General features: G+C 42.6%; 1 protein-coding gene and 1 long non-coding RNA gene across 5 annotated transcripts in view; one reads left to right on the top strand and one right to left on the bottom strand.

The window, feature by feature from the left end:
• Window positions 1-27,167, bottom strand: part of LOC146036071 (uncharacterized) — a 60,167-nt gene that overhangs the window by 29,021 nt on the left and 3,979 nt on the right. For both annotated transcript variants that reach the window (XR_014460767.1, XR_014460766.1), the window contains exons 3-4: window positions 18,310-18,411; window positions 16,932-16,973 (exon numbers count right to left, since the gene is read on the bottom strand). This is a non-coding gene — a long non-coding RNA (uncharacterized LOC146036071). The remainder of the gene's footprint in view (window positions 1-16,931; window positions 16,974-18,309; window positions 18,412-27,167) is intronic.
• On the top strand, window positions 11,484-25,366 carry CRX (cone-rod homeobox). Of its 3 annotated transcripts, none has more exons than XM_083159844.1 (5): window positions 11,484-11,616; window positions 16,215-16,282; window positions 20,819-21,037; window positions 22,013-22,164; window positions 23,814-25,366. In XM_083159844.1, the coding sequence occupies exons 3-5, from the start codon at window positions 20,941-20,943 to the stop codon at window positions 24,435-24,437; spliced, it is 873 nt and encodes a 290-aa protein (XP_083015970.1). In that variant the 5' UTR covers window positions 11,484-11,616; window positions 16,215-16,282; window positions 20,819-20,940; the 3' UTR covers window positions 24,438-25,366. The 3 variants fall into 3 exon arrangements, with proteins under 3 accessions (XP_083015970.1, XP_083015969.1, XP_083015971.1); XM_083159843.1 differs by lacking the exon at window positions 11,484-11,616 and adding an exon at window positions 13,755-13,956; XM_083159845.1 differs by lacking the exons at window positions 11,484-11,616; window positions 16,215-16,282 and having other exon boundaries at window positions 20,701-21,037.

Genomic DNA, 27,167 nt, shown 5'->3' with positions numbered 1-27,167 from the left:
ATGGAGGAACAGAAGGAGTTATAGGGAGGTGTAATATGGAGGGACAGGAGGAGTTATAGGGAGATGTTATATGGAGGGACAGGAGGAGTTATAGGGAGGTGTTATATGGAGGACAAGGAGTTATAGGGAGGTGTTATATGGAGGACTTATAGGGAGGAGTTATAGGGAGGTGTTATATGGAGGAACAGGAGGACTTTTAGGGGAATGTTATATGGAGGGACAGGAGGAGTTACAGGGAGGTGTTATATGGAGGACTTATAGGGAGGAGTTATAGGGAGGTGTTATATGGAGGGACAGGAGGAGTTATAGGGAGGTGTTATACGGAGGAACATGAGGAGTTATAGGGAGGTGTTATATGGAGGACTTATAGGGAGGAGTTATATGGAGGAACAGGAGGAATTATAGGGAGGTGTTATATGGAGGAACAGTAGGAGTTATAGGGGGATGTTATATGGAGGGAAAGGAGGAGTTATAGAGAGGTGTTATATGGAGGAACAGGAGGAGTTATAGGGGGAGGTTATATGGAGGAAAAGAAGGAGTTATAGGGAGGTGTTATATGAAGGAACAGGAGGAGTTATAGGGAGGGGTTATATGGAGGGACAGAAATAGGTATAGAGAGGTGTTATATGAAGGAACAGGAGGAGTTATAGGGGGATGTTATATCGAGGGACAGAAGGAGTTATACGGGGATGTTATATGGAGGAACAGGAGGAGTTATAGGGGGATGTTATATGGAGGGACAGGAGGAGTTATAGGAGGATGTTATATGGAGGGACAGGAGGAGTTATAGGGGGATGTTATATGGAGGGACAGGAGGAGGCATGGGGGATGTTATATGGAGGAACAGAAGGAGTTATCGGTAGGTGTTATATGGAGGGACAGGAGGAGGTATCGGGGGGATGTTATATGGAGGGACAGGAGGAGTTATCAGGAGGTGTTATATGGAGGGACAGGAGGAGTTATTGGGGGATGTTATATGGAGGGACAGGAGGAGTTATCGGGAGGTGTTTTATGGAGGGATAGGAGGAGTTATAGGGGGATGTTATATGGAGGAACAGGAGGAGTTATCCAGAGGTGTTATATGGAGGAACAGGAGGAGTTATAGTGAGATGTTATATGGAGGGACAGGAGGAGTTATAGGGGGATGTTATATGGAGGGACAGGAAGAGTTATAGGGAGGTGTTATATGAAGGAACAGGAGGAGTTATAGGGAGAGGTTATATGGAGGGACAGAAAGAGTTATAGTGAAGTGTTAAACGGAGGAACAGGAGGAGTTATACAGAGGTGTTATATGGAGTAACAGTAGGACTTATAGGGAGATGTTATATGGAGGAACAGAAGGAGTTATAGGGAGGTGTTATATGGAGGAACAGGAGGAGATATAGGGAGGTGTTATATGGAGGAACAGGAGGAGATATAGGGAGGTGTTATATGGAGGAACAGGAGGCGTTATAGGGAGAGGTTAAATGGAGGAACAGGAGGAGTTATAGGGAGGTGTTAAATGGAGGAACAGGAGGAGTTATAGGGAGGTGTTATATGGAGGAACAGGAGGCGTTATAGGGAGAGGTTAAATGGAGGAACAGGAGGAGTTATAGGGAGGTGTTATTTGGAGGAACAGGAGGAGTTATAGGGAGGTGTTATATGGAGGAATAGGAGAAGTTATATGAAGGAACAGGAGGAGTTATAGGGAGGTGTTATATGGAGGGCCAGGAGGAGTTATAGGGAGGTGTTATATGGAGGGCCAGGAGGGGTTATAGGGAGGTTTTATATGGAGGAACAGGAGGAGTTATAGGGAGGTTTTATATGGAGGACCAGGAGGAGTTATAGGGATGTCTTATATGGAGGAACAGGAGAAGTTATAGGGAGGAACAGGAGGAGTTATAGGGAAAGTCGGCTCCTGATTGGCCGCTAGGCGGCCAATAGAATCAGTCTGAGGAGAGGCGCGGAAGATGAACCAGGACCAAGGACCCGGAACCGGACTCTTCAGCCCTGGAGTCCCGGACCAGCCCCAGGACCAAGGCCCCGGAACCGGACTCTTCAGCCCTGGAGCCCCGGACCAGCCCCGGAACAAGGACCAAGGCCCCGGAACCGGACTCTGCAGCCCTGGAGCCCCGGACCCCAGATCCAGGGACTGACCCACGGGCTCAAGGTAGGTAAGTATCAGTATGTGTGGGCTGTGGATGTATTAAACGTTTATTTTTCTGGGTGTCAGTGTGTGTTTTATTTAACTATTTCTTGTACTGTGGAACTACAAGTGCCAGCGGGCCCTTTAATGCCCTGCATGCTGGGACTTGTGGTTCTCCAAGTCCCAGCATGCGGGGTAGGCTAGCTGGGACTCATAGTTCTACAGTATAAGACAATAGTTTTTATTCTTTTTTTTACACTTTTCATCAGCCCGATGCCCACCGCCCAGGGGCATCGGGGACAGCCCCGGACTTTTAGCATGGGCTGGTAAGTCCTGGAGGGGGGAGGACCCCTTCTTTGGGGGGGTCCCCACTTCCCTAGGACCCCTGCCCATGCTGACCAGCCAGGGGGATAATGCTTTGGCCGTGGGACCTTATATAATAAGTGTCCCCTGGCTGTGGCATTACCCTGCTGGCTGTTTGGGTCTGGTGCTGGTTCTTGAAATGCGGGGGACCCCTAGTCATTTTGTCCCCCGTATTTTGGGAACCAGCGCCGGACCTTGAGCCTGGTGCTGGTTTCATTAAATCAAGGGGACCCCTATTTGTCGGGGACCGTGATTTTATGTCACCAGCACCGGCTCAATGAGCCCGGGGCTGGTTATGCTCTGGCGAGGGAACCCGCGCTGTTTTTTTTTTTTTTAAACTGTTTAACCCTTTTTTTCAAACAGAACCCTGCACAGATCTCAATGATCTGTGCAGGGTTCTGGCTAATTCACCCATCAGAACCTGGTCTGATTTTTGGGCGAATTTTAGACACATTTATACAAATCGCATACCATTAAATATGCGATTTGTATACTTTTTAATGTGAAAACATCTGGATGCGATGTGCTGCGAAAACCAGCCATCGCATTTCCAGAATGTCAAATTTGTTGGCCAAAATCGCACTTTTTTCACATTTTCGCCGCTCATTAAATATGCGAAAATGGAAAAACATGCGATTTCGGCCGTTTTTGCGAAGAAAAAAAAACACAAAAAAAACAAAACGCATCCCATAGAATGTCACCCAAGAAGTCCAAACAATATAAATCTAGAATCTAAGAACATGTAGGTCTCTACAGACCATGACAGTTGTACATTCTGATTGCAGCAGGTAGAAAAGACCTGCGGTACCTCTCCGTTGAGTATCGAGGGTGAAGCAACCTATCACTGAAAGTGCTACAAAGATCCTTCAAAATATTTTTGAGAGGGTGTGAAGCATTATCCAATAATGATGTCATCTTGCTGATCATTCTCCTCTCACCCACAATCTCTACAGAATCCAAAGGCATTCCTAGGACAGAACTGGCCTTCCTTACCAGCCTGTTAAGTCTCTTATTGTCGGCTGTTGAAACACTGCTGCCCCAGCAGACCACTCCGTAGAATATGGCTGATGCCACTACACAGTCAAAGAAGGTCTTCAGGAGCGCTCCCTGCACTCCAAAGGACCTCAGTCTCCTCAACAGATAAAGTCTACTCTGCCCCTTCCTATACAGAGCGGCAGAATTATCAGTCCAGTCCAATTTATTGTTCAGATGAAAACCCAGATACTTGTAAGTTCTTACGATCTCAATATCCATTCCCTGAATACTCACAGGAGTTGGGGGGGTATGCTGACGTTTCCTGAAATCAACTACCAGCTCCCTAGTCTTCCTCGTATTGAGTTGAAGATGGTTCCCCTGACACCAAGTAGCAAAGTTCTGCACAAGTTCTCTGTACTCCCTATCTTCGTCATCTACAATAAGGTCCACAATAGCTAACAATAGTTATAGGGAGATGTTGTTATATGAAGGGACAGGAAGAGTTACAGGGAGAGTTTATATGGAGGAGTTATAGGGAGGTGTTATATGGAGGAACAGAAGAAGTTATATGGAAATGTTATATGGTGAACCAGGAGGAGTTATAGGAAAGTGTTATATAGAGGAATAGGATGAGTTATAGGGAGAAAGATATATGGAGGGACATGAGGAGTTAGAGGGAGATGTTATATGGAGGACCAGGAGGAGGTATGGGGAGGTGTTATATGGAGGGCCAGGAGGAGTTATAGGGAGGTGTTATATGGAGGACCAGGAGGAGGTATAGGGAGGTGTTATATGGAGGACCAGGAGGAGGTATAGGGAGGTTTTATATGGAGGGCCAGGAGGAGTTATAGGGAGGTGTTATGTATAGGACCAGGAGGAGGTATAGGGAGGTGTTATATGGAGGGCCAGAAGGAGTTATAGGGAGGTTTTATATGGAGGACCAGGAGGAGGTATAGGGAGGTGTTATATGGAGGGCCAGGAGGAGTTATAGGGAGGTGTTATATGGAGGGCCAGGAGGAGTTATAGGGAGGTGTTATATGGAGGACCAGGAGGAGGTATGGGGAGGTGTTATATGTAGGGCCAGGAGGAGTTATAGGGAGGTGTTATATGGAGGACCAGGAGGAGGTATAGGGAGGTGTTATATGGAGGACCAGGAGGAGGTATAGGGAGGTTTTATATGGAGGGCCAGGAGGAGTTATAGGGAGGTGTTATGTATAGGACCAGGAGGAGGTATAGGGAGGTGTTATATGGAGGGCCAGAAGGAGTTATAGGGAGGTTTTATATGGAGGACCAGGAGGAGGTATAGGGAGGTGTTATATGGAGGGCCAGGAGGAGTTATAGGGAGGTGTTATATGGAGGACCAGGAGGAGGTATAGGGAGGTGTTATATGGAGGACCAGGAGGAGGTATAGGGAGGTTTTATATGGAGGGCCAGGAGGAGTTATTGGGAGGTGTTATATGGAGGACCAGGAGGAGGTATAGGGAGGTGTTATATGGATGGCCAGGAGGAGTTATAGGGAGGTGTTATATGGAGGAACAGGAGGAGTTATAGGGAGATGGTATATGGAGGACCATGAGGAGGTATAGGGAGGTGTTATATGGAGGGCCAGGAGGAGTTATAGGGAGGTGTTATATGGAGGGCCAGGAGGAGTTATATTGAGAGTTTATACAGAGGAACAGGAGGAGTTATAGGGAGGTGTAACAATAATAAAAATAACAATAATAATTGTGATAAGGAGTATCATTAGGACATTAGGATTTATAGAGTAGGGTTATATGATAAGAGAGATTAGCATGTTTATTGGGATTGGTAATAAGAGTTAAACAACAAGCTTCTCTACAAATAACTCTGAAAACAAACATTTTTTGTGGTAATTGTACACTTACATGATTACAAAAAAACCTTAACAATTACATTTAGAATTAAGACTGCAAGCTCTAAAGCATAAAACATACTCATTCAAAGCAAATATAAACGAAGTGCAACTAATGAAGTGCCTCCTTGTTAGCTGCTGCCCCAGTTTGAAGGAGAATTTATTTTTATGGACAGATGGGGCTAATCTGTTTCCTTAATTAAAAGCGCGTGTGCTTTGGTTTCTGGGATTAGCGGACAGGGAACATGTTCCTGTTACCGATTTCACCAAAAGCATCAGTGTGAGCCGCGTTATGGCAAGTTAACCCCTTGTCTGCCACATGGACCCATTGACAGAGAATAATACCCATCTATCAGATAAAAGGAATACAAGAGATGTACTGAGGGCCTTATTCTGGTTCACTCTTAGAGGCAAATTTCTTCAAAGTGAGATCTATATTGCAGTGTAGAAAATAAAGCAGTCAGTATTTTCCCTGCACGGAAACAAAATAACTCACCCAAATCTAATTCTATCTGCATGTGTTACATCTGCCCCACCTGCAGTGCACATGATGGTTTTGTCCATTTGAGAAGGAATTTTCCTCTAAGAGTGAACTAGAATAAGGCCCTAAAAGTGAAACGCATGTTAATATACTGTTGTTTTAATTGGGGCAGGAAGGTATAGCTACACTCTGATAGCACGGAAGTATAGCTACACTCAGGTAGCATGGAAGTGTAGCTACACTCAGGTAGCATGGAAGTGTAGCTACACTCAGATAGCATGGAAGTGTAGCTACACTCAGATAGCAGACTCAGATAGCACGGAAGTAGGGTGACCAACTCATCCCTTTAATCCGGGACACATATTAATTACACAGGTTCTGTGTCTGGCTTTCACCTGGTTTTAAACTGCCACACCTCAAGACTCCATTTCACCTGGTTTTAAACTGCCACAGAACCTGTGTAATTAATGTGTCCCGGATTAAAGGGATGAGTTGGTCACCCTACACGGAAGTGTTACTACTCCAAGATAGCAGAGAAGTGTAACTACACTCAGATAGCAGGGAAGCGTACCTACACTCAGATAGCAGGGAAGTATAGCTACACTCAGGTAGCAGGGAAGCATACCTACACTCAGATAGCAGGGAAGTATAGCTACACTCTGATAGCAGGGAAGCATACATACACTCAGATAGCAGGGAAGTATAGCTACACTCAGGTAGCAGGGAAGCATACATACACTCAGATAGCAGGGAAGTATACCTACACTCAGATAGCAGGGAAGTGTACCTACACTCAGGTAGCAGAGAAGTGTAGCTGCACTCAGATAGCAGAGAAGTATAGCTGCTGCACTCAGATAGCAGGGAAGTGTAGATTCACTCAGATAGCAGGGAAGTATAGCTACACTCAGATAGCAGGGAAGTATAGCTGCACTCAGATAGCAGGGAAGTATAGCTGCACTCAGATAGCAGGGAAGTTTAGATACACTCAGATAGCAAGGAAGTGTAGCTGCACTCAGAGAGCAGGGAAGTATACCTACATTCAGATAGCATACCTCCCAACATGACCCTTTCCAGGAGGGACACAATGCTCCTGGACTTCCCTGGTAATGTAGGATTGCCATCATCTGTGTTGAGCAGGTTGCCTGATAAGAAAGTTGTCACCACAGGTGATGGAAATCCTACATTACCAGGGAAGTCAAGGAACAGAGCATCTCCTGGAGAGGGTCATGATGGGAGGTATGAGATAGCAGGGAAGTATAGCTGCACCCCGATAGCAGGGAAGTATAGCTACTCTCAGATAGAAGGGAAGTGTACCTACACTCAGATAGCAAGGAAGTACAGATGCACTCAGATAGAAGGGAAGGATAGCTAAACTCAGATAGCCGGGAAGTATAGCTGCACTAAGAGAGCAGGGAAGTATAGCTGCACTCACATAGCAGGGAAGTATAGCTGCACGCAGATAGCATGGAAGTATAGTCAGGGCCGGCGCCACCACTAGGCAAGTCTAGGCATTTGCCTAGGGCGCCGGCCACTGGAGGGCGGCATTTCGCCCCCCATGCCACGGGGTACCTGTTGTGCTGTCTGGGGAGGAAGGGGTGTCTATTCCGGGATCTGACAGGAGCCTGTGCGGGTACCTGTCCTGCGACGCTTTGTGTATAAACCTGGCGGCGGCGGGGGTCCCTGCAGTGAATAATAAATAACTAGCACTATGCGGCGGCGCGGGAAGCGCTTCTATTTTGAAAACACTGGCCGCACGCTGATTCAGCCAATCAGCGTGCGGCCAGTGTTTTCAAAACAGATGCGCTTCCCACCCGACTGTCGGATAGAGCTAGTTATTTATTATTCACTGCAGGGACCCCCGCCGCCGCCAGGTTTATACACAAAGCGTCGCAGGACAGGTACCCGCGCAGGCTCCTGTCAGATCCCGGAATAGACACCCCTTCCTCCCCAGAAGGCGCAACAGGTACCCCCCCACACACACACACACACACCATGGCACTGGGGCGCCCCCACCCCGACTCGCCTGGGGCGCTCCGGTGCCTTGCACCGGCCCTGAGTATAGTTGCACTCAGATAACAGGTAAGTATAGCTGCACTCAGCACAGAAGTGTAGCTACACTCAGATAGCAGGTAAGTATAGCTACACTCAGCACAGAAGTGTAGCTACACTCAGATAGCAGGGAAGTATAGCTGCACTCAGATAGCAGGGAAGTATAGCTGCACTCAGATAGCAGGGAAGTATAGCTGCACTCAGATAGCAGGGAAGTATAGCTGCACTCAGATAGCAGGGAAGTATAGCTGCACTCAGATAGCAGGGAAGTGTAGCTACACTCAGATAGCAAGGAAGTGTAGCTACACTCAGATAGCAGGGAAGTGTAGCTACACTCAGATAGCACAGGGTTGCCTACCCTCCCGGAATAGCCGGGAGGGTCCCGAAAATTCGGTCACCCTCCCGGCCCCCCCGGAAAGGTGGTCAACCCTCCCGGATTGCGCCCCCCCTCTGATTGCGCCCCCCCCCCCCCCCCCCGACCGCGGCGTTTAAATTACCTTATGTCTGCAGATCTCTGGTGAGGGGGCGGGGCTAAAGCATCATAATTGCGTCATTTAGCCCCGCCCCCTCCACAGAGATAGGCAAACTAAGTAACTTTCCTTTATGGGGGTGGGGCTTAATGATGTCGCATTTAAGCCCCGCCCCCGAGCTCCTGCTGAAAGTCTCCTCTCCGGGAGGAGCTTTTAAAAGTCGGCAACCCTGAGATAGCATGGAAGTGTAGCTACACTCAGATAGCAGGGAAGTATAGCTACACTCAGGTAGCAGGGAAGTGTAGCTACACTCAGGTAGCAGAGAAGTGTACCTACACTCAGAGAGCAGGGAAGTATAGCTACACTCAGATCATATGTGCCTACTTTTAAAAACTAGTTTCAGGGAGATTATAGTTGGTAGTAGAATTTTCACAGCGCCCCATTGAGTGAGCGTGCCATGCTTCCCTCAATGGGCGTGTCTATTTCCATATATGGACAGATTGTGAAAAGAGATTCTGAATCTGGCACCTAGAAGCGTGGGTATGTACGGCTACATCTGAGAAGAATATTTTTAAATGACTTATATCCAAATGTAGATGAGCCCCAAAGCAGTTAGAAAGAGATACTATACTTGGTAATGTGCTGGGAAATGGTGCTGATGATTCAATGTAAATTTATCTGTTTCTCATTCCTTTTTTCCCACAAAAAAGTAACAGTGTAATGTGGGCTAGGTGAAATGAGGGAGATTGCTAGACTAATGAGGGAGAGAGGGAGATTGCTGCTATTTCAGGGAGTCTCCTGCAGAATGCAGGAGGGTAGGCAACTATGACTCAGATAGCAGGGGAGAGTAGCTACACTCTGAAAGCACCGAAATATAACTACACTCTCATGAGACTCTCACAAAACAAAAAAAAGTTTGTGCAATTGTGTTGTTACTGTCCAGATCCCACTTCACACATAGGGCCTTATTCTAGTTCACTCTTTCTGACAAAATCCTTCTTAGATGGACAAAACCATGTGCACTGCAGGTGGGGCAGGTGTTACCTGTGCAGAGAGAGTTAGATTTGGGTGAGTTATTTTGTTTCTGTGCAGGATAAATACTGGCTGCTTTATTTTTACACTACAATATAGATCTCACTTTGAAGTAAAACCCCACCCAAATGTAACTCTCTCTGCACAAGTAACATCTGCCCCACCTGCAGTGCACATGGTTTTGTCCAACTAAGAAGAATTTTGTCAGAAAGAGTGAACTAGAATAAGGCCCATAGATCAAGCAAAGTTCCATCTCACTGAGAATAGGCTGTAGATAGGCTGTATATGATCACATGTGCGCACTCGCTGACACTCGCTATTTGCACTAATTTAGCTGAAAGTCCTGATCTATCAGCAGAACAGCAGATACTGCTCTGGCAAAGAGCGGTGATACCTGTCCAATAACCGCCATCTGCAAAATGAATGTTCTGCTCTGCAGGAGCAAATGTTACTCCATACTTGGTGCACCTTAGGTCCCCGATTGGTGGGTGCACACACATACTGTATGTCCTCCTGCAAAACCTCACATGCTCTAGTGCAGGGTTGCCAACCCTCCCGGAATGGCCGGGAGGATCCCGAAAATCGGGTCCCCCTCCCGGTCCCCCGGAAAGGGGGGCAACCCTCCCGGATTCCGGCTGTCCCCTTCCCCCCCTCATTTACCTTGTGGTGGCCGTAGCCCGTAGCGTTAAATTGCCGCGATCCGCGGCATTTCGTCGGAAGGGGACGGGGCTAAATATGCAAATCGCACATTTTTTGGCCCCGCCCCCTAATCGGAGACCCGCGTATTGCGGTATTTGCATTACTGGGGGCAGGGACTGATGATGCTCCATCAGGCCCCGCCCCCAGAAGTGATGTAGACAGTCTCCTCTCCGGGGTTCTCCCGGAGAGGAGATTGTAAAAGTCGGCAACCCTGCTCTAGTGCCTTGATGGCTAACCTTGACACTCCAGATGTGTTGAACTACACATCCCAGCATGCTCTGCATCAGATTTAGCATGGCCAAAATAGCAAAACTGAAGCAGAGCATGCTGGGATGTGTAGTTTAAAAACACCTGGAGTGTCAAGGTTAGCCATCAAGGCTCTGGAAGGTAGAATTTCCCCAATGACAGTAAGGCCCCTTGTACTGCCTCAGCCATTAAATTATTTGTAAATGAGGTCCAATGTGTATAAGGTGCAGATGCTACTTGTTTATAGATAGAAGCAGTGATAATGAGCAGGAGAAAGGGGTTATCACTGTTTCGTAAATAGACCCCTATATGGACACAGTTCATCTGACCTTTTTGCAATGATTATTAACAGAATAGAACCTGTGTGTTATGTATGTTATATAAATTTGTGTTTAACATTCGTTTAGGGTTGCGGTGTGGTTGGGATATGGTCATTTGGTCTTCAGCATGATGGCCAACAAGCATTAGGTCAACATCATTAGGTCGACATGGGGATAGGTCGACATGGTTCTAGGTGGACATGGGTTTAGGTCGGCAGGTCATTAAGTCAACACAAGCATTAGGTTGACAGTCAAAAGGTTGACATGGTGTTTTTCACAGTTTTTTGAGCCGACATGTGCCGACAGGCGGTATATCACGCCCTACCATCCACTAGGGCGTGGCGGGAGAATAACATAGTGTGCCGAGCGCAGCGAGGCAACGTGCCCAAAGCATAGCAAGCAAAGCGAGCGATGCGAGGGGATGCGGTTCACTTCAAACTATGTCCATATCGACTGTGTCGGGTCAAAAAACAGTGAAAAACCCCATGTCGACCTTTTGACTGTCGACCTAGACACTGTCGACCTAATGCTTGTGTCAAACTAATGACCTGTCGACCTAGACCCATGTCGACCTTTCTGCATGTTGACCTAGTCGTGTCGACCTAAAGCTTGTCGACCAACATGCTGTAGACCAAATTATCCCCAACCGTGTGGTTAGGGTTTGGGTAAAATAGTACAGTGGACATAATGATTGACAGCATTAAGACTATGTCAACATTCTGAATGTCGACATGGTATACCACACACATTCTACTGTCCAGTATTTAGGTAAAAGCAGGCATGAATTATCAGGTACACAGTATGGCTGCTAATATTGTGGTAATTCCCTACTCATTTCTGTGTCATTCTACTCTGCAGCTTCCATGGTTCATGTCAGTAACATCACAGACTGATCCATACAGGACTGAAGCTTATATAACCAGGCAGTGAGACACACAAGGTGGAAGGCGGAACGTGCTGAACATTAAGGCAAAAGTGCCAAGGTAGTTACATGGTGATTGTTATAGGATCAATGAAAACAACGGAATACTGTTGCCTGAGAAAAGTTTAGCAGTTTTGCCATTGGTCGGCCTATTTATCAATCTGTACTGATAGGACTGATCTTTTATATTGCTGCAAATCATAATATATCACCAAAGTGATACTTATGTGTACCGTGTTATGGGACGTGAGTAGCGAAGGTCAATGTTCTGGTTTGTAGGGTCAGTCTCAGGGATAAGCACATGCATCGTCTGGCTACAATTACCATTTACTATTACAGTTTAAAATCTCTGCCAAATGGGTGAACTAGGAAGAGAACAGATAGGAGCTTATTCTGAGTTAGGCGTAAAGCACAAAAATAACTTTGCACCTTGGCCACACCTTTCTGCACTGCAGCTGGGGCAGATGTAATGTGTGCAGAGAGATGTAGATTTAGAGGAACGTTATCGAACTGAAATCTAAATTGCAATGTGATCATTTACCTGTCCAGAATATGTGAGCGTCCAGTATTTAACTTGCATACAAAGACAAATGTGTTTAAACCCCCTCATTTGCAACATTGTTTGACCAAGTGCAACGTTTATTTATTTATTTGCATTGTTCCTACCTCAGAATCCGCTCCAGAATAGGTACTTATAGTGCCAAATGTCCAATGAACCACAGCAACCAATGAGGAAACAGCTTCTACCAGCATACGGGAACTTAAGCAATGAAACCTCCTCTTTCAATGGTTGCTGTGATCTTACGATGAAATGTAGTGTTAGTAAATAATCCGTTATGATAGTGGTTCCCAAACTTTCTTGAAACACAGCGCCCTAGATTGTCAGCATTTTTTTCATGGTGTCCTTGGGATAAAAAAAATGTATTGATAATTTTGGAAAAACGAAGTAGACTGTGCTTACCTGTCCTCCTTAGCGTCAGTAATGGGGTGGTGTACAGGTGTGCTTCTAATTGTCCTTATGTTTTATGATTGGCAGCCACCAGCACTGGTCTTGCCTATGACACCCACCACAAATAATTTGATTTGGTCCTGGATCGCCAACCCAAGGCATCCCTGCAAGACCCACGCGGCACTCCAGGTTGTCTAGGCACACAGTTTGGGAACCGCTGTCTTATGACTATTTCATTTCAGCAGAGTCCTTCTGTACATACTGTACATGATAGCATTGTGTGCTACACATTGACAACCTTTGCTTGATGCAGAGATAGAACATTTGTTTACATGGAATAATCACCAGTTGCAATGCATTACTGGTGGTCATTATTACCATCGATGTTCGTTATTCACTGAAGGTGCTGAAAATGACAAACTTAGAGATAGCCCTGAACATTATATGGTTATAGTAACATATCCCACATACGTCTATCTATCTATCTATCTATCTATCTATCTATCTATAGATAGATAGATAGATAGATAGATAGATATATCTATATATATACTGTATAGAGAGAGAGAGATACAGATGTACCACCACACTCGCCATTCCTAAGAATGAGGTGCAAACAGCACCCACACTTCCCAGATTGGGGTGCAGTGGCCTGTGACCACACACTCTAGTAAATACAAATACTCACCATAATAAACTGACTCACCTTAACATATATATTTATATATATATATATATATATATATATATATATATAAAATGATATTTATACATGGATAAATTGCTTGTAATAAACCGACACAGGACATGTGATGTATATACTACCATATACAAATATATATCATATATGGAAAAAAGTGACAGATGCTAGAATTACATTTACAATTGGAAGAGGATGTGCAGGAAAATCAACATAATACGGGTTCCAAACAGCAGAAAATATATTCTACAGTGACAACTATCTGGACCATATGGGCACCCACCCGTTCCAAGAAGCCACCACCTGCCCCCCAGTGTCCTACCAGAAATGGGACCAGATCTGTCCATGGGGACATCTGCCCAAGGCCCCACAAGGGAGACTAAGTGTCAGCATCCTGTCTAGGGAGATAAACACTAATTGGTCCCGGCATGTCATCTCCGGATTAAGTCAACACACACAGCACACGCGCCAGGGTGGGCATTGTAGCAAAGTCACCTCCATGCTGGACCTCTCGCCCTCCCCCTAACCAGTCCACCGCCTTCTCCACTGCCACACTCCTCATATTAACCAGTGAAATCCACACAATGCTCCATGACATCACCACCCCTCCAGCTTAAAGATGGTGACCCAACTATCTTTGGAGATCCTTATTCTGTACTGATGCCCTCAACTTGCAGCTTCCTTCAGTGGCATCCCGAGCAAGGAACACATCTCTACCTGCTCTCCGTGCTCCCTGTCCGTTCTGTCCCGAGGTAAGACTCCGAATCTCTTTCCTCTTTCAGTTTTCTATCCCCAGGATATCTGATCCAGATTTAAAACAGAGAGGTTTAGCCATCCTGATAAAATTATGACTAATGATTTAAAGTCCTTACCCCGATAATGCAGCTCTGCTCCTCTGATCTAGATTAACTTCTTTATGTTGGGGTCAACAGCACGGGGAATAAACACAACACAAGGGTCGCTTATTCAGATACATCTCCATTCACACTAACAGACACATAGTCTTAAATGTCCTACAAGAAGGAATTTGGAAAACTTGCACTTGGACTTCAAAAGATTGTAGTTGAATTAGGATAGCTAGCTAGCTAGCTAGCTAGCTAGCTAGATAGATAGATAGATAGATAGATAGATAGATAGATATTATTTTGATATTTCTTACAAGACTTTTTGGACTTCTATATTATTTAGATAGTTCTTAAACTTTTTTTTTACATACTATTATTATTTTTGTTTATTTATATGGGGCAATAAGGCTTCCGCAGCGCCTAATAGAATACATAAATGAGCAAAAACAATATCTAAAGTTTCTTCATATTTATTAACTGAATGAAGGCACTAACAGTAAGCAATTTAGTTACCTCGTTATTTCTTGGCAGCTTTATCACTTAGATCGCAAGCTTTTCGGTAAAGCTGCATATTTACATCATTATAGTAATAATGTTTTTTGTCGTTTGTTATGTTGAAACGCACGCACATACACACACACATATATTGTATGACACATATGTACTGAAACACAACTATATATCTACAATAATTGTAAATGACAGACAAAATTATTTTTCCCATTGCTTCAACTTGTCCTGTGCTATCGTCATGAGTTTTTATTGGAATTTTTGTATTTTTAACTCATAACCACCAAAGTCCTAACATGTTTCCAACAAAAGATCCGGTGTTTTTCTCTAAGAAGAAATCGCCTGTGGTACCAAATCTGTCATTAAACACAAAACTCCCCTCCTACTGTGGGAATGTCGCTGTGTTCCACCAGCATGTGCTCTGACGGAACCCAGCACTTTCCCTGCATCCATCAACGCTGTGAGCAACAGTCTCACATTCCAAACTTTGTCAAATATGCTGAGGACAAGTTGGCTTTTGCTGTATGTAAGTGGCAATCTCATTGTTTTTGCTGTAGTTGAACTACAGGTATGGGACTATGGGGCAAGTGTTTGGCGGTAACTGCTTGCTATGTTCTCTTCCTAGATCATCAATTGGATTTTGTGTATATTATGGATATATATCTGACTTTCATTATAAAAGCAACATAGCTTAATGGATTTGTCAGTCAACTTTGCAAAAGAAAATGGGAATTATATATATTTTTATTTCTAAATGTATATATTAGAGAGACACACATAGAGACACAAATACAATTTGAAAGTGCAACAGAGTATATGATATTTAGATAGATAGATAGATAGATAGATATGAGGGTGAGTCAAAAATTATCCACACTCGATTTACTAAAACTTCTGTTGGTGTCACTATCTTATCAACGCTTCCAAGACTAAGTCGCTTCCTTCCCAGTCAATGCCGTGCAGGTTTGAATGTGTTACGTCAGTTCATTTGTGTCTGTAGTTCAAGAAAAAATGGCTGTCGCACTCGTGAATAAATTCTACTGCCAGAGTGTGGATAATTATTTGCTCACCCTCGTGTATATGAGTGTGGTTGCATATATATATATATATATATATATATATATATATATATATATATATATATATATATATATATATATATATATATACACACAACTGGATGGTGGCACTCACAATAATAACCACTGCAAACTGCAGTTTGACAGTGGTTATTATTGTGAGTGCCACCATCCGATTGTATGCATTATTCCCTGTGGGGTTTTTGGAAGGCACCCACTTGATTTGTCGTTCTGAAGATATGCTGCTCATGCTTGGACTGTGTATATATATATATATATATATACACACACACACACACACATACAATGTATGTTTATATGAACTTTGCATGTATACATAGTAACGCTGTAAATCAGTTGAAGGGTTACTTTGCCCTAAACCTCCTGACAAAGCTCCTTTATGTGGATATATTAATCCCAATGTGATTCGTGTTACTCAGCCTATTAACTCTGTGAGGCCCACAGTGCGGATGAATCCTATGCCCCCCTACTGAGCAGACTCACAATGGTACTTAGGTCTCCTGGTACTTTTATTACACTTTTTAAACATGAATGTGATGTTGTGCTTTGTTTCAGAAAACAGAAAGACTGAGTAGTGCCAGTGAGTGGCGATCCAAAGGGAAACTCCGGTGAAGTGGTGTAAGGTATGTCAAATCTATCCAGATTAAACTGTCTACGTCCGCATAGTAGACTATTAACAGATGATAAAAGGCCAGACAGGCAGACAGATAGACAGATGGACAGAAGGCTATTGCTCCAGCAGCTGGGGTTGGGCATTCTCTCTAATTATCAGGGGCCAAGTGCTTAGCACTAATAATTTGGGATGGTCTTTTGTCTGTACTTCACTCCACCCCTCCCAGAGACAGTCAAATTAATCTGCTGTAAATACGGAGTACTGACTTGTGGAATGTGTACTAACTTTAATTGACTATTTACTGTAACCTTTTCAATTTCCCAGTTATAATTAAATCAAATAACCAGTATACATACCACAACAGGCACCTTACCCTCCGAGCATGGAGATGTTTCAGAAGAACCCAAATGATAAATATGTCAGCGAGAGGGACAATACAGGGGAATAATTCATTTTCGAATTCAAATGTAGCTATCAAATGTGAAATAATTGTTGAGCAAATAAATCTTTCAGAAAAACAAACACAACAGAAAAAAATAAACAAATGAAATAAAAAATTGTATATTGTATATGGTTTGCAATAAAAAAAATAAAAATAAAATACAAACGTACGGTAGACCTTTAAAAAAATAAAAAAAACGTAAAATGTAAGGGCTAACCTTCTCTCCAAAAAGGATCTTTTTATGCAGCATCAATTAATCCTAAAAATAAACATAAATAATATTTAATTATATTTAATATTGAAGTATAAGATAAAACACACACACACACACACACACACACACACACACATATATATATATATATATATATATATATATATATATATATATATATGCAGAGCGCAGCCATTACAATATGTGTTGAACTTCTATGTATTCCAACTACGGAGGGCATCGGATTGCAATTACTTGCATGGTACTGCGATTGTGGATGAGTGCCGCAGCCACCACCTAATAAATATATAAATTTATCATTTCTTTATTTAGCATTATTGATAAATGAATATCCTACATCCTATACTATTATTACATAAGCAATGCAATGAGGGGTATCACGATTCACGCACGTTTTTATACGATGGCATGAAACATCTAAGGGCTCCGTGCCATTAACCCCCTGTGAGAATATTTTTCTATATGCCACACTTACAGTATTGCTGAATATTTGGATTTATTCATAGCCCTGTGTACAAAAATCTGCAACTATGGGGAGTGATAGGGCAGAGAGGGGGGCAAATTCTGATGCCGTTGCCAGTGGTAACACTCCATCATAATGGAAACTCATCGTCCCACAGGTGCAGGGACTAGGTAATTGGATTGACCCCCTAAGAAGTACATATATGGAAGAAACCTTTCCACCTCTAATCATGCACAGCCATCCACATGTGATTTGTAGGATTTTCTAGGGCAGAACATATGTATAATGTGCATTAAATGTTGGATAATTATCTATAATTAATAATATGCACGTAATGTTGGATACATACCGTATATGGTATCAAGGACTAAAGGTGTGTACACACGTATTGATTTGCTTTAGATTTGATGTCTGATTTGATTTTCTATTAGATTTGGCATTAGATCTTTGCATTCAATTTAGCATTAGATCTGCACTTTTGCATTCGATATTGATTTCAATATCGAATTCGATCTACATTCAAGGTGCAGTGTACACATTTGATTTACTGGATCGAATTCGATATTTCCTTGCCTGCACAGTCTATTTTTCTTTTCGATATAGAGAAACCGGGAGCGCGCATCGAGTTGAATGCAGATCCAAAGCAGGGAGCGCACATCGAGTCGAATGCAGATCGAAAGCATCTTGAAAACCATTTAATTTCGATTTGATTTTGCTTCTATAAGCAAAATCGAATTGAAAACCTGGCAAAATCGAAGCGTGTGTACACCCCTTAAGAGCATGTGTATTTTGGTGCCCTGCAATCTGAAGCCTGAATCCTTTGCCTTGTGCCTGGGTGGGAAGTAATTACCTAAGTGTAGGTGTTAATGACAGTGTACTTATCTCAGGAAACATTACCTGGAACGGCCAGCCGACCAGCCAACTCCTTGTAATAGTGATCACTCAGATATGGGGAATGGGACAGGTAGGGCTGAAGCCACAGTCTTTCATATGGTAATTCTGGAAAACAAAAGTGAGGGGGTGAAAACTCAACTGAGGCACATGAGAAAGAGAGATGCAAAACTGGGGCATCTGGGATCCCATGCACAATGTGTGAGCTGTGCTATACTGGATTGCTATACTGGATCGCTATATTGGTGCTGCACTGCAGGTGGGGCAGATGTAACATGTGCAGAGAGATAGATGTGGGCGAGGTGTGCTGAAACTGAAATCTAAATTGAAGTGTAAAGCTAAAGCAGCCAATATTTACTCTGCACAGACACAAAATAACTCCCCCCCAACTCTAACTCTGTCTGCACAGGTTACATCTGCCCCATCTGCAGTGCAACATGATTTTGTCCATCTGCAAAAATCACAGCCTTGCTAAGAGCTCTGAATGAGGCCCATAGTCTTCACCGCAGAAAATTCCACCAACAATAGACGACATGTAAATCTAGGTCAATATTAAAATTTGAATCCAAACAGCACAATTCAAGGCGCTAACTAGGGGGGAAACAGTAAACTGATGAGCCAGGTGCCAGACAGACAGGAAGGGTCAGATCCCAGGAAAGTATTGAAAGTTGTACATTGCTTTAATGACATTAGTTGTATTGTTAAATGATTTGTAAGCAAAGGTCACTATACTAGGGGTCATCTACACCAAACAGTATGGAGGTTAAATGTGATTTAGGCTCTTTCAATGGTAATTAATGAAGCTTTATATGTTGCAAAAAAACAAATCTGAACTGGAAAAATATTGATTTAATCCACCAGGGTTGAAGTTATTACTCACAACCATTAATTGATAGTATGCCATTACCCCCGCTCAATTAATATTAATCGCAGATATCATGGCTCATTCGGACTGTCCAAAAATGTGCTTCTTATATCAAAATCTTATTTAAATCTATAACAAAATGTTGTTGTTTTTTGTTAGTGTGATATTGAAAATTAAACAAAGCAAACATTTTAAATAATGCAATGCTTACATATATTTATTTATTTATTTACAGTTTCTTATATAGCGCAGCAGATTCCGTTGCGCTTTACAATAGTAGACAGTGATAAAACAAACTGGGTAACAACAGACAGACTTGGAGGTAGGAGGGCCCTGCTGCAAGCTTACAATCTCCAAAATATATTTGAACAAGACCTTAAGTAGACCAGCTATCACTAATATTATTATGTAACTCTTTTTTAAATGAATCTATAGTAAACAGTGATTGGAAACACCAATTACACACAGTAGTATATCATATATAGAGGTCAACAATCATAATGGCTGAAAAAATGCAACATTACTGCAGACCCCATAAGGGAATACCATCACAGACCAGACATTGTAATTTGAGCCAATTAGTAAGTATCATTGCGATAATTGCCAATGAGTAGTTTATTGCAGCCCTGTTAATTTGTGGTTCTATAGAGTTCCTCTACTGTTATATCTCATTGGCTGAAAGAGTTACAGACTCCCCGGGGTTACAGCCTGGAGGGGGGTAAAGAGAATAATTCAGAATATTCCCTACCAGATGTGATTCTGATGAAGTAGGCCAACAGATCCCTTATCTGTGTTTACCCAATTAGCACAGTATTAACACACCCTAGCTGATTGTCATTGACACCATAACAAAAAGGTGTAATAGGATATTAGCTGGGACACCTTACCCATTTTCTCCATGTTAAATAAATCCTTTTGTATCACCCAGATCTCTCTGTGCAACCATTGTCCTATATCATTACCCCCCTGGGGAACACACTGTAAAAAGGGGGAATTGAGTATCAATAGTTGTGCCTCCATTGAACGCACAGTGTTTGTACCGTTTACCCTATAAAATGTAAAAAGCAGTTCGGACAATAAGAATTCTTGTATGAAAGTCTCATTATGTCCAGAGAGGCGGCAAATGTTGCCGTATAATCTATGTATTCAACTGAAACTCTGAGATTGTCTTCACGTCTACCAATATTGGTTTTTCGATGGAATTTGTCAAATAACAGTTGCACTTTTTCTGAATATTTTTGAATATATTTCGAACTTCTATTTTTCAAATGTAAATATCATGGCACCTAGACCATATTGCTAATGAGATCTAATATTGTGGTGGAGATAGAATGAGAATACATTTTATTAAATCGGACTTTACTGCCTTGTTCTTAACTGTGGTGTTTCCCTATGTTAAGTTCTTGTGAAGTCTCCACCCCAAAATTTAAGGGGAAGTGTGTCAGGGAGTAATGGGAGAGGTGGGGAAGTGGGTGGAGAGTCTCTGACCAGCTCTCACTTAATTAGTTAGTGGTCTGGAGGTTGAGCTTTTAAACCAAACATTGAGGTCGCTTGGACTCAGTATTCTCAGTCTTGGACTCCCGATATAGTGTTTGCTTTCTGGACCCAATGTAGCGGAATACAATTTCAACTCTTGACGTTTATTTTCAGGATTGTCTAAAAGACATCTTCCAACCTTACAAGGATATTTGCCAAGTGCAAGAATCTAAAAGAGGGGTGTATTCTTAGTATTCATCCCAGCAGCGGAGGCCTTGGGAACCCCAAGCTTTGCGATGATGTCCTACATAAAACAACCGCATTACGCAGTCAATGGACTGACGTTAGCTGGGACCGGCATGGATTTACTACACTCTGCTGTGGGATACCCAAGTAAGTTTAGTTTTATTATGCTTTGTTACATTTATTTTTTATTGTCTTTAGTTTGAGTAAATTTGGGGCTGGTTAACATCTAGATATGAAAATATAAAAGCTTAACCCTATAAAAGATGTGCAAAATATCCACTAAAAATGCCAGCGCTGCTCACATTTGTTATATAAATTCAATTAAGAAATATTATATTAAGAGTATATTTCCTATATAAGGTAAACCTTACAGGATTATGATGAATAAAAAATGTTTGCCAATTTTCACCCCTATTTTGACAAACTCACTTGGCACTCAAAGGGTTACGTGGAGACCCTCCGAAAATGTAACTTTGTTATATACTGTAGCTAGAACTATTATTATTTATTTTGTTTGTATTGATGCAAAAACAATGTACAAAGGGTGTTGGAATATACAGTATAAATCAGGTTGTTGGGTTTTTTTTTGTTTTTCTGCAGCAGATAAAATATACCTTCGAAATAAATTCGGGAACAAATTATATCTTCAGTTTGCAAATATTTGACAATTAGAGTTAATGTAATATTTTTGAATTTTGAAACGCCAATCTATTTTTGGGATGGTTTTAGATTTGTATTAAATAGCTTTATCAAAGCTACAATACTATACTGAAAGATTAAATTTGACAAAAGCAGGTATACGGTACACATAACGCTGCCTTGTGGAACGTTGTATCTCTGGCAATATTAGAACGTTCAGAAATGCAGAAAATCTAAGCACAAAAAACAAATCTGGCAAATAATTACTTTTTACGCATTATGCACCAGGATTAAGTGTGGGACTGGGAGAGATGATATTGCAAAGTTTCCCATTGTTGCTACGGTAGGGTACTCCTTTACATAAGTAGGGATCACGGCTAAACGTTTTCGGCCTGTCTGGTCACTGAAGAGCAGATATAAACTGTTAAGAAATATTTCCCAATGTGACTCGCTAACCTGCGTTATCTCCCCTACTAATCTCAGCAACTCCACGGAAGCAGAGAAGAGAAAGGACAACATTTACTAGGGCACAACTGGATATTTTGGAGGCCCTGTTTGCTAAAACACGTTATCCTGACATCTTCATGAGGGAGGAAGTGGCCTTAAAGATCAATCTGCCAGAATCCCGTGTGCAGGTAAATAACAGGAAGCTCTATCCACTGACTATTGAAACGGAACCGATGCTGATACTGTAATAAGCACCATAGATGTTGTGGCTTTTTCTCTTAAAACTCTGGTTATTACTCCTGCCGCAGAAATCCTAGGGGCTTAACACAGGGACGGGCAAACTGCAGACATACAATGAAAGAAATGACGCACATATGCTTATCTGAATTCAGTACAAGATGAGTCTAGCGCCGCGCAAGTAGCTCATGCATCAGTTTTACGCCAGCCGTAATAAGATATTGCATGATAAACGTCTCACGAGTGCCAATTTGTTCCTGTTTGGGGATTTGGAAGTATACATTATTGACTTGTGGCACCGTGGGCAAGGTGCATTCTCTATTTTTGAGTGGCGGGAGACTTGGATTCCTATGCATATACACATATATATGTATATATGCAGATGTGTCCAAATAAAGAGGTAGCGCCTGCCATTCTTGCAGGGGCTGGTGGTAGATTCGCCAGCTGACAGCCCCCCGCCAGCTGCCGGAAGGGGACGTGCGCACGAGACGCGTGTGCGTCCACTTACTACGGAGCTCCCCGCTGGTCCCCACCGCTTCACCGCCGGTCCCCGCCACCCGATCCCACCTCCACGCTCCCCCCCCCCAACCCTGCCCGTCTCCCTGAAGTGGAAACGGGCAGGGTTCGCACCCCTCGCCGACAGGAAACTGGGACGCGGTGCGTGTGGGACGCGCGCGCATCCCAGTCAGTCAGATGGAGCGCTGGTTTGCCAGAGGGGGCATTCTGGCGAGTGAATGAAGGGCGCTCCATCTGTACATCTTTACTATTTATCTCAATTTGGTACAACATACAAAACACAGCTTAGCAGTTTTTCCAAATATGGCAAATAGAGGGATTCTAAATTTGTTTTGCATTGGTAGAATGTGTTTAAAGTAATAGATTAGAAAAGCACATTTTTAGATAATTCACAAAGCGTGACTTTTGCAGAGTCCAAGGTGTGATATATATATATATATATATATATATATATTTATATATATATATATATATATATATATATATATATATATATATATATATATATATATATATATATATATATATATATATATATATATGGAACTATTGTTACCATTAACAATTATTTAGATAGCTCCTGGATATATGGTTTCACTTTACAAATGAACAATGAAGACTCCACTATTAGATTTGGAGCTGAATCCACAATCAGCCAATCAGCAGCTATTACATTTGTAGTGTTCATTCTAGCACCCGCTATCTTTGGACACCCATGCAGTTCCTGTTCCTGCCCTGGGTGTCACTATCTGCTGTGGTGTTTCTAGCACAGGCCTGGTTTGCATATCAGTGCTGATCTACAGACCACACTGTGCTAGAAGCACTACAGCAGACAGCGACACCCCAGGCAGGGAAGATGAACTGCATGGGTTTTCAAAGATAGCGGGTGCTAGAATGAACACTACATTTGCACCAACCCTGTGGCACCAGCAGCTGAGATGGCACATCAGTTTAGGCCTGCCACACCCAGAATTACATGGGCACACCCTTACTGTACTCAGTCTGAATTATTTTAATGAAACCTTTTCCTTAATTGTGCCCACTGAATATTTCATAACTATATATTATTATTTTATCTCTAAAGGTCTGGTTTAAGAACAGACGGGCCAAGTGTCGCCAACAACAGCAGCAGAGCAGCGGGCAGGCCAAACCTCGCCCTGCCAAAAAGAAGACCTCGCCTGCAAGAGAGACTAACTCAGAGGCCAGTACCAATGGCCAATATAGTCCTCCACCACCAGGCACAGCAGTGACCCCCAGCTCTACTGCTAGTGCCACCGTTTCCATCTGGAGTCCAGCATCCATATCTCCTATTCAAGACCCTCTTTCTGCTGGCGGTACACCTTGCATGCAAAGATCTGCTGGATATCCTATGACCTACAGTCAGGCCCCAGCCTACACCCAGAGCTATGGAGGGTCATCATCTTACTTCACTGGCCTTGACTGTAGCTCCTATCTTTCTCCCATGCACCCCCAGCTCACAGCTCCAGGTGCCACGCTGAGCCCCATTGCCACATCTACAATGGGTAGCCACCTGAGCCAGTCACCAGCATCTCTTTCTGCCCAGGGATATGGCGCGTCCAGTCTTGGATTCACCTCGGTGGATTGCTTAGACTACAAGGATCAAACTGCCTCTTGGAAGCTTAATTTCAACGCCACTGACTGCCTTGACTATAAAGACCAAAGTTCATGGAAATTTCAAGTCTTGTAAAGCAGAGAGAGAGAGAGAGAGAGAGAGAGAGAGATATCGGCTCATTACCAACTTCAATCAACCAATCAGTGTTATTACAACAGCCGGAGGATACCAAAATACAAAATAATACAAAAACTTCATGAAATCATTGTCTCTTTTGTTGTTTTTTCTCTTTGTACAAGAAACTGCTATTAGAGTCCTTAAATATTTCATCCATAAATTAACACTTGATGACTCCAGGTCATTTTAAATGCCCAATCTGGGTTACAAAAGCACTTTGAATTAGGATAATCTTAAATTGATTCTCTGTACCATGCACCCAAATCTAGATCTTGGTTTCGCTTTTGATTATACATCATATACAAAAGCAGAAAATATTCTTTTAATTTGGATTGTTTTTTTTTAAATGTTTTACAACAGATGGAAGTTCACAATATATGCAGATGACGCATGGTGCAAGTAAGGTAGTAGCATTAAGAAATTAAAAGCTGTTATATTGCACCCTCTACCGTCTTACAGCCAGTGGCATTTGCTATAACGCCAAACAAGTCACATCGCTTGGAGGTGTGACGGACCCCCGTGAGTGACTGGGTGGCAGCCCAGCAGCTCCTGGAGAGCTGTGTGTGCCCCAGAGGCGTGACAATTGGGGTGTTCTGTTAAAAGACCATGGAGAGTACCAGTAAAGAAAAAAAAGATACTTGCACTATTCCCGAAATCTTTAACAATGTAGAATGGAAATTCCTGTGATCTAAATCTATTGATTTTCAGAACGCCGGTGCTTTACCACTAATATAGCAAGGAAGTTTATATCCTAAATTTCATATGGTCCACAGTAGCCAACGAAGCTTGGATTAATGGGTGTCAAATATAGTATCAATGCCTGATCTTGTCATATAATCTAATCATACAACATTCCATAAGGTGTATTGCATTAATATATGTAGGCACCCCCCCCCCCCACACACACACACACTTATTACAGCCTATGCCTGCTTTAAAGTATCTTTCTGGAGCGGTAAGGTTCAAGCCTTGTTAGAAAACCGGTAACACTGCAGCTATGTAAAACCATAGCGTAAATCTTTATGTATAATATTTTAAATTCAGTTTAACTTATTTTTAAAAAAGCTCATCGGCCCATCTAAAAAAAATGTTAACGGACAGTCGTAAACTGAAACCAGAAGTGTGTCTCCGTATTCCGACTTTTTTTTTATTTTTATTATTGTGTTAAATAATGTAGTGCTTTGTGATAGCTTGTGTTTCTGCTGCCGCAAATGTTTGTTAAGAGAGGAGTTTTGTTCTCATATATATATTATATTAATTATTGTTAATTGAAAAGAAACAAACAAAAAAAAAACTGTGTGGGATATAATTAAAATATACCAAACCACTTCCTGCTTGTTCATTGCATATTTGGGTCAATCTGATGGATATAAAATAAATAAAAACAAACAGAAGGTTAATGTACAAAAATATAGCGTGTTGTACTGCTTTGGTTTATGGCAATGTTATGATTTTGTATCCCCCTCCCCTCCACCTATCACCACCCTCCCCAGGAGCAAGCCTTGAATTAAGAGTTTTGGACTGACACATGTAGCAAGCCTGCTTTATAAAAAGTCTGTTCTCTTCCATTTATGGTGTAGCTGCCTACTACAATCAGGAGAAACGATAAAATAATATATATACAGTTCTTTCCAAAATTTCTGAAGATGAAATTGTAGGTTATTTATTTACTAGTTAAAAGCCAGTCAAAATGACGCCTTAGTCCCTATCTGCTCCTACCTCCCATATCTGTCTTCACAGCTCCCTCTGTCCATATCCAGAAAGTTTGACAAAGATCAAATTTGCTTTCACTTTCTGTTAAGGAATAATTTGGTTTGTCGAGTGACTTCTAGTGGTCGCTGGTGGAACTTCACCTCAAAAAGTTGAGTAGTTAGGATTTAATATATATTTTAATATTATTGTTACATGTGGACTTGATGACTTCAGAAGCAGCAAGAACAGAACACATGATTTGTTTGTCCACAATTGTTCGGCCCAAACGAATTACAAAAAAATATATATTTATTTTGCCAATGAAATTCAAATATTTATAGTGTGCCCATCCTGTCCAATTTTGATAGATCCATATATGTAGGGCTGTAAATAGGGGTGTGCAAACGGTGCAAAGCCCTGGTGGCAACGCCAAAACTGCCCTATGACATCTGCATGTGGCTTGCAGTGTATGTGGTACGGACCCCCCTGCACCCAGTAACGTTACTGCACAGTTGCAGTCTGTGAAGTTGTCCTAGCTTCCTAAGGACGACCCAGGAAGAGCTCTAGTTACCAGAGAATGTGCCCTGTCCCATAGGCGCTGCATCACGATGCCATAGGTTTATGGGTGAAGCCAATTAAAGTGTACTTGGGCGCAAAGCACTTGGGTCCATTACTCACTAGCTCTGCTTTTGATATGAAGCATGGTTCTAGGGAGTGATGGTTACTAAGAGTACTTACAGTGAGTAAGGCATGATGTATGGAGTCAAAGAGTGATGGTGAGATGCATTACAATGGGTGAGGTATGGTTCCATTGAGTTATAGTAAGAGGGTAAGGGATGGTGTCAAGGAGGCAGTTAGACTGTAGGGTATTTCAATGGGTGAGCAGTGTGGTGCAAAGTAGTTGTAATGAGTAAGGGGCATTTCAGTGGGTGTGATATGTAAGGGACATTTTTGTGCCAGTGAGTAATGGTGGTGAGAGGAATTACAGTGGATAAG

The sequence above is a fragment of the Crinia signifera genome, chromosome 9 (genome assembly GCF_055691185.1).
Source record: "Crinia signifera chromosome 9, ASM5569118v1, whole genome shotgun sequence".
Classification (NCBI taxonomy): domain Eukaryota; kingdom Metazoa; phylum Chordata; class Amphibia; order Anura; family Myobatrachidae; genus Crinia; species Crinia signifera.
Note: the sequence above shows the minus strand (reverse complement) of the source record. Positions and strands in the feature narration are given on the sequence as shown.

Coding starts and splice junctions, on each gene's coding strand:
- CRX (XM_083159844.1), top strand. CDS start 20,941: ATGATGTCCTACATAAAACAACCGCATTACGCAGTCAATGGACTGACG. Junction 21,038..22,012: donor CTCTGCTGTGGGATACCCAA/GTAAGTTTAGTT, acceptor TACTAATCTCAG/CAACTCCACGGAAGCAGAGA. Junction 22,165..23,813: donor TGCCAGAATCCCGTGTGCAG/GTAAATAACAGG, acceptor TTATCTCTAAAG/GTCTGGTTTAAGAACAGACG.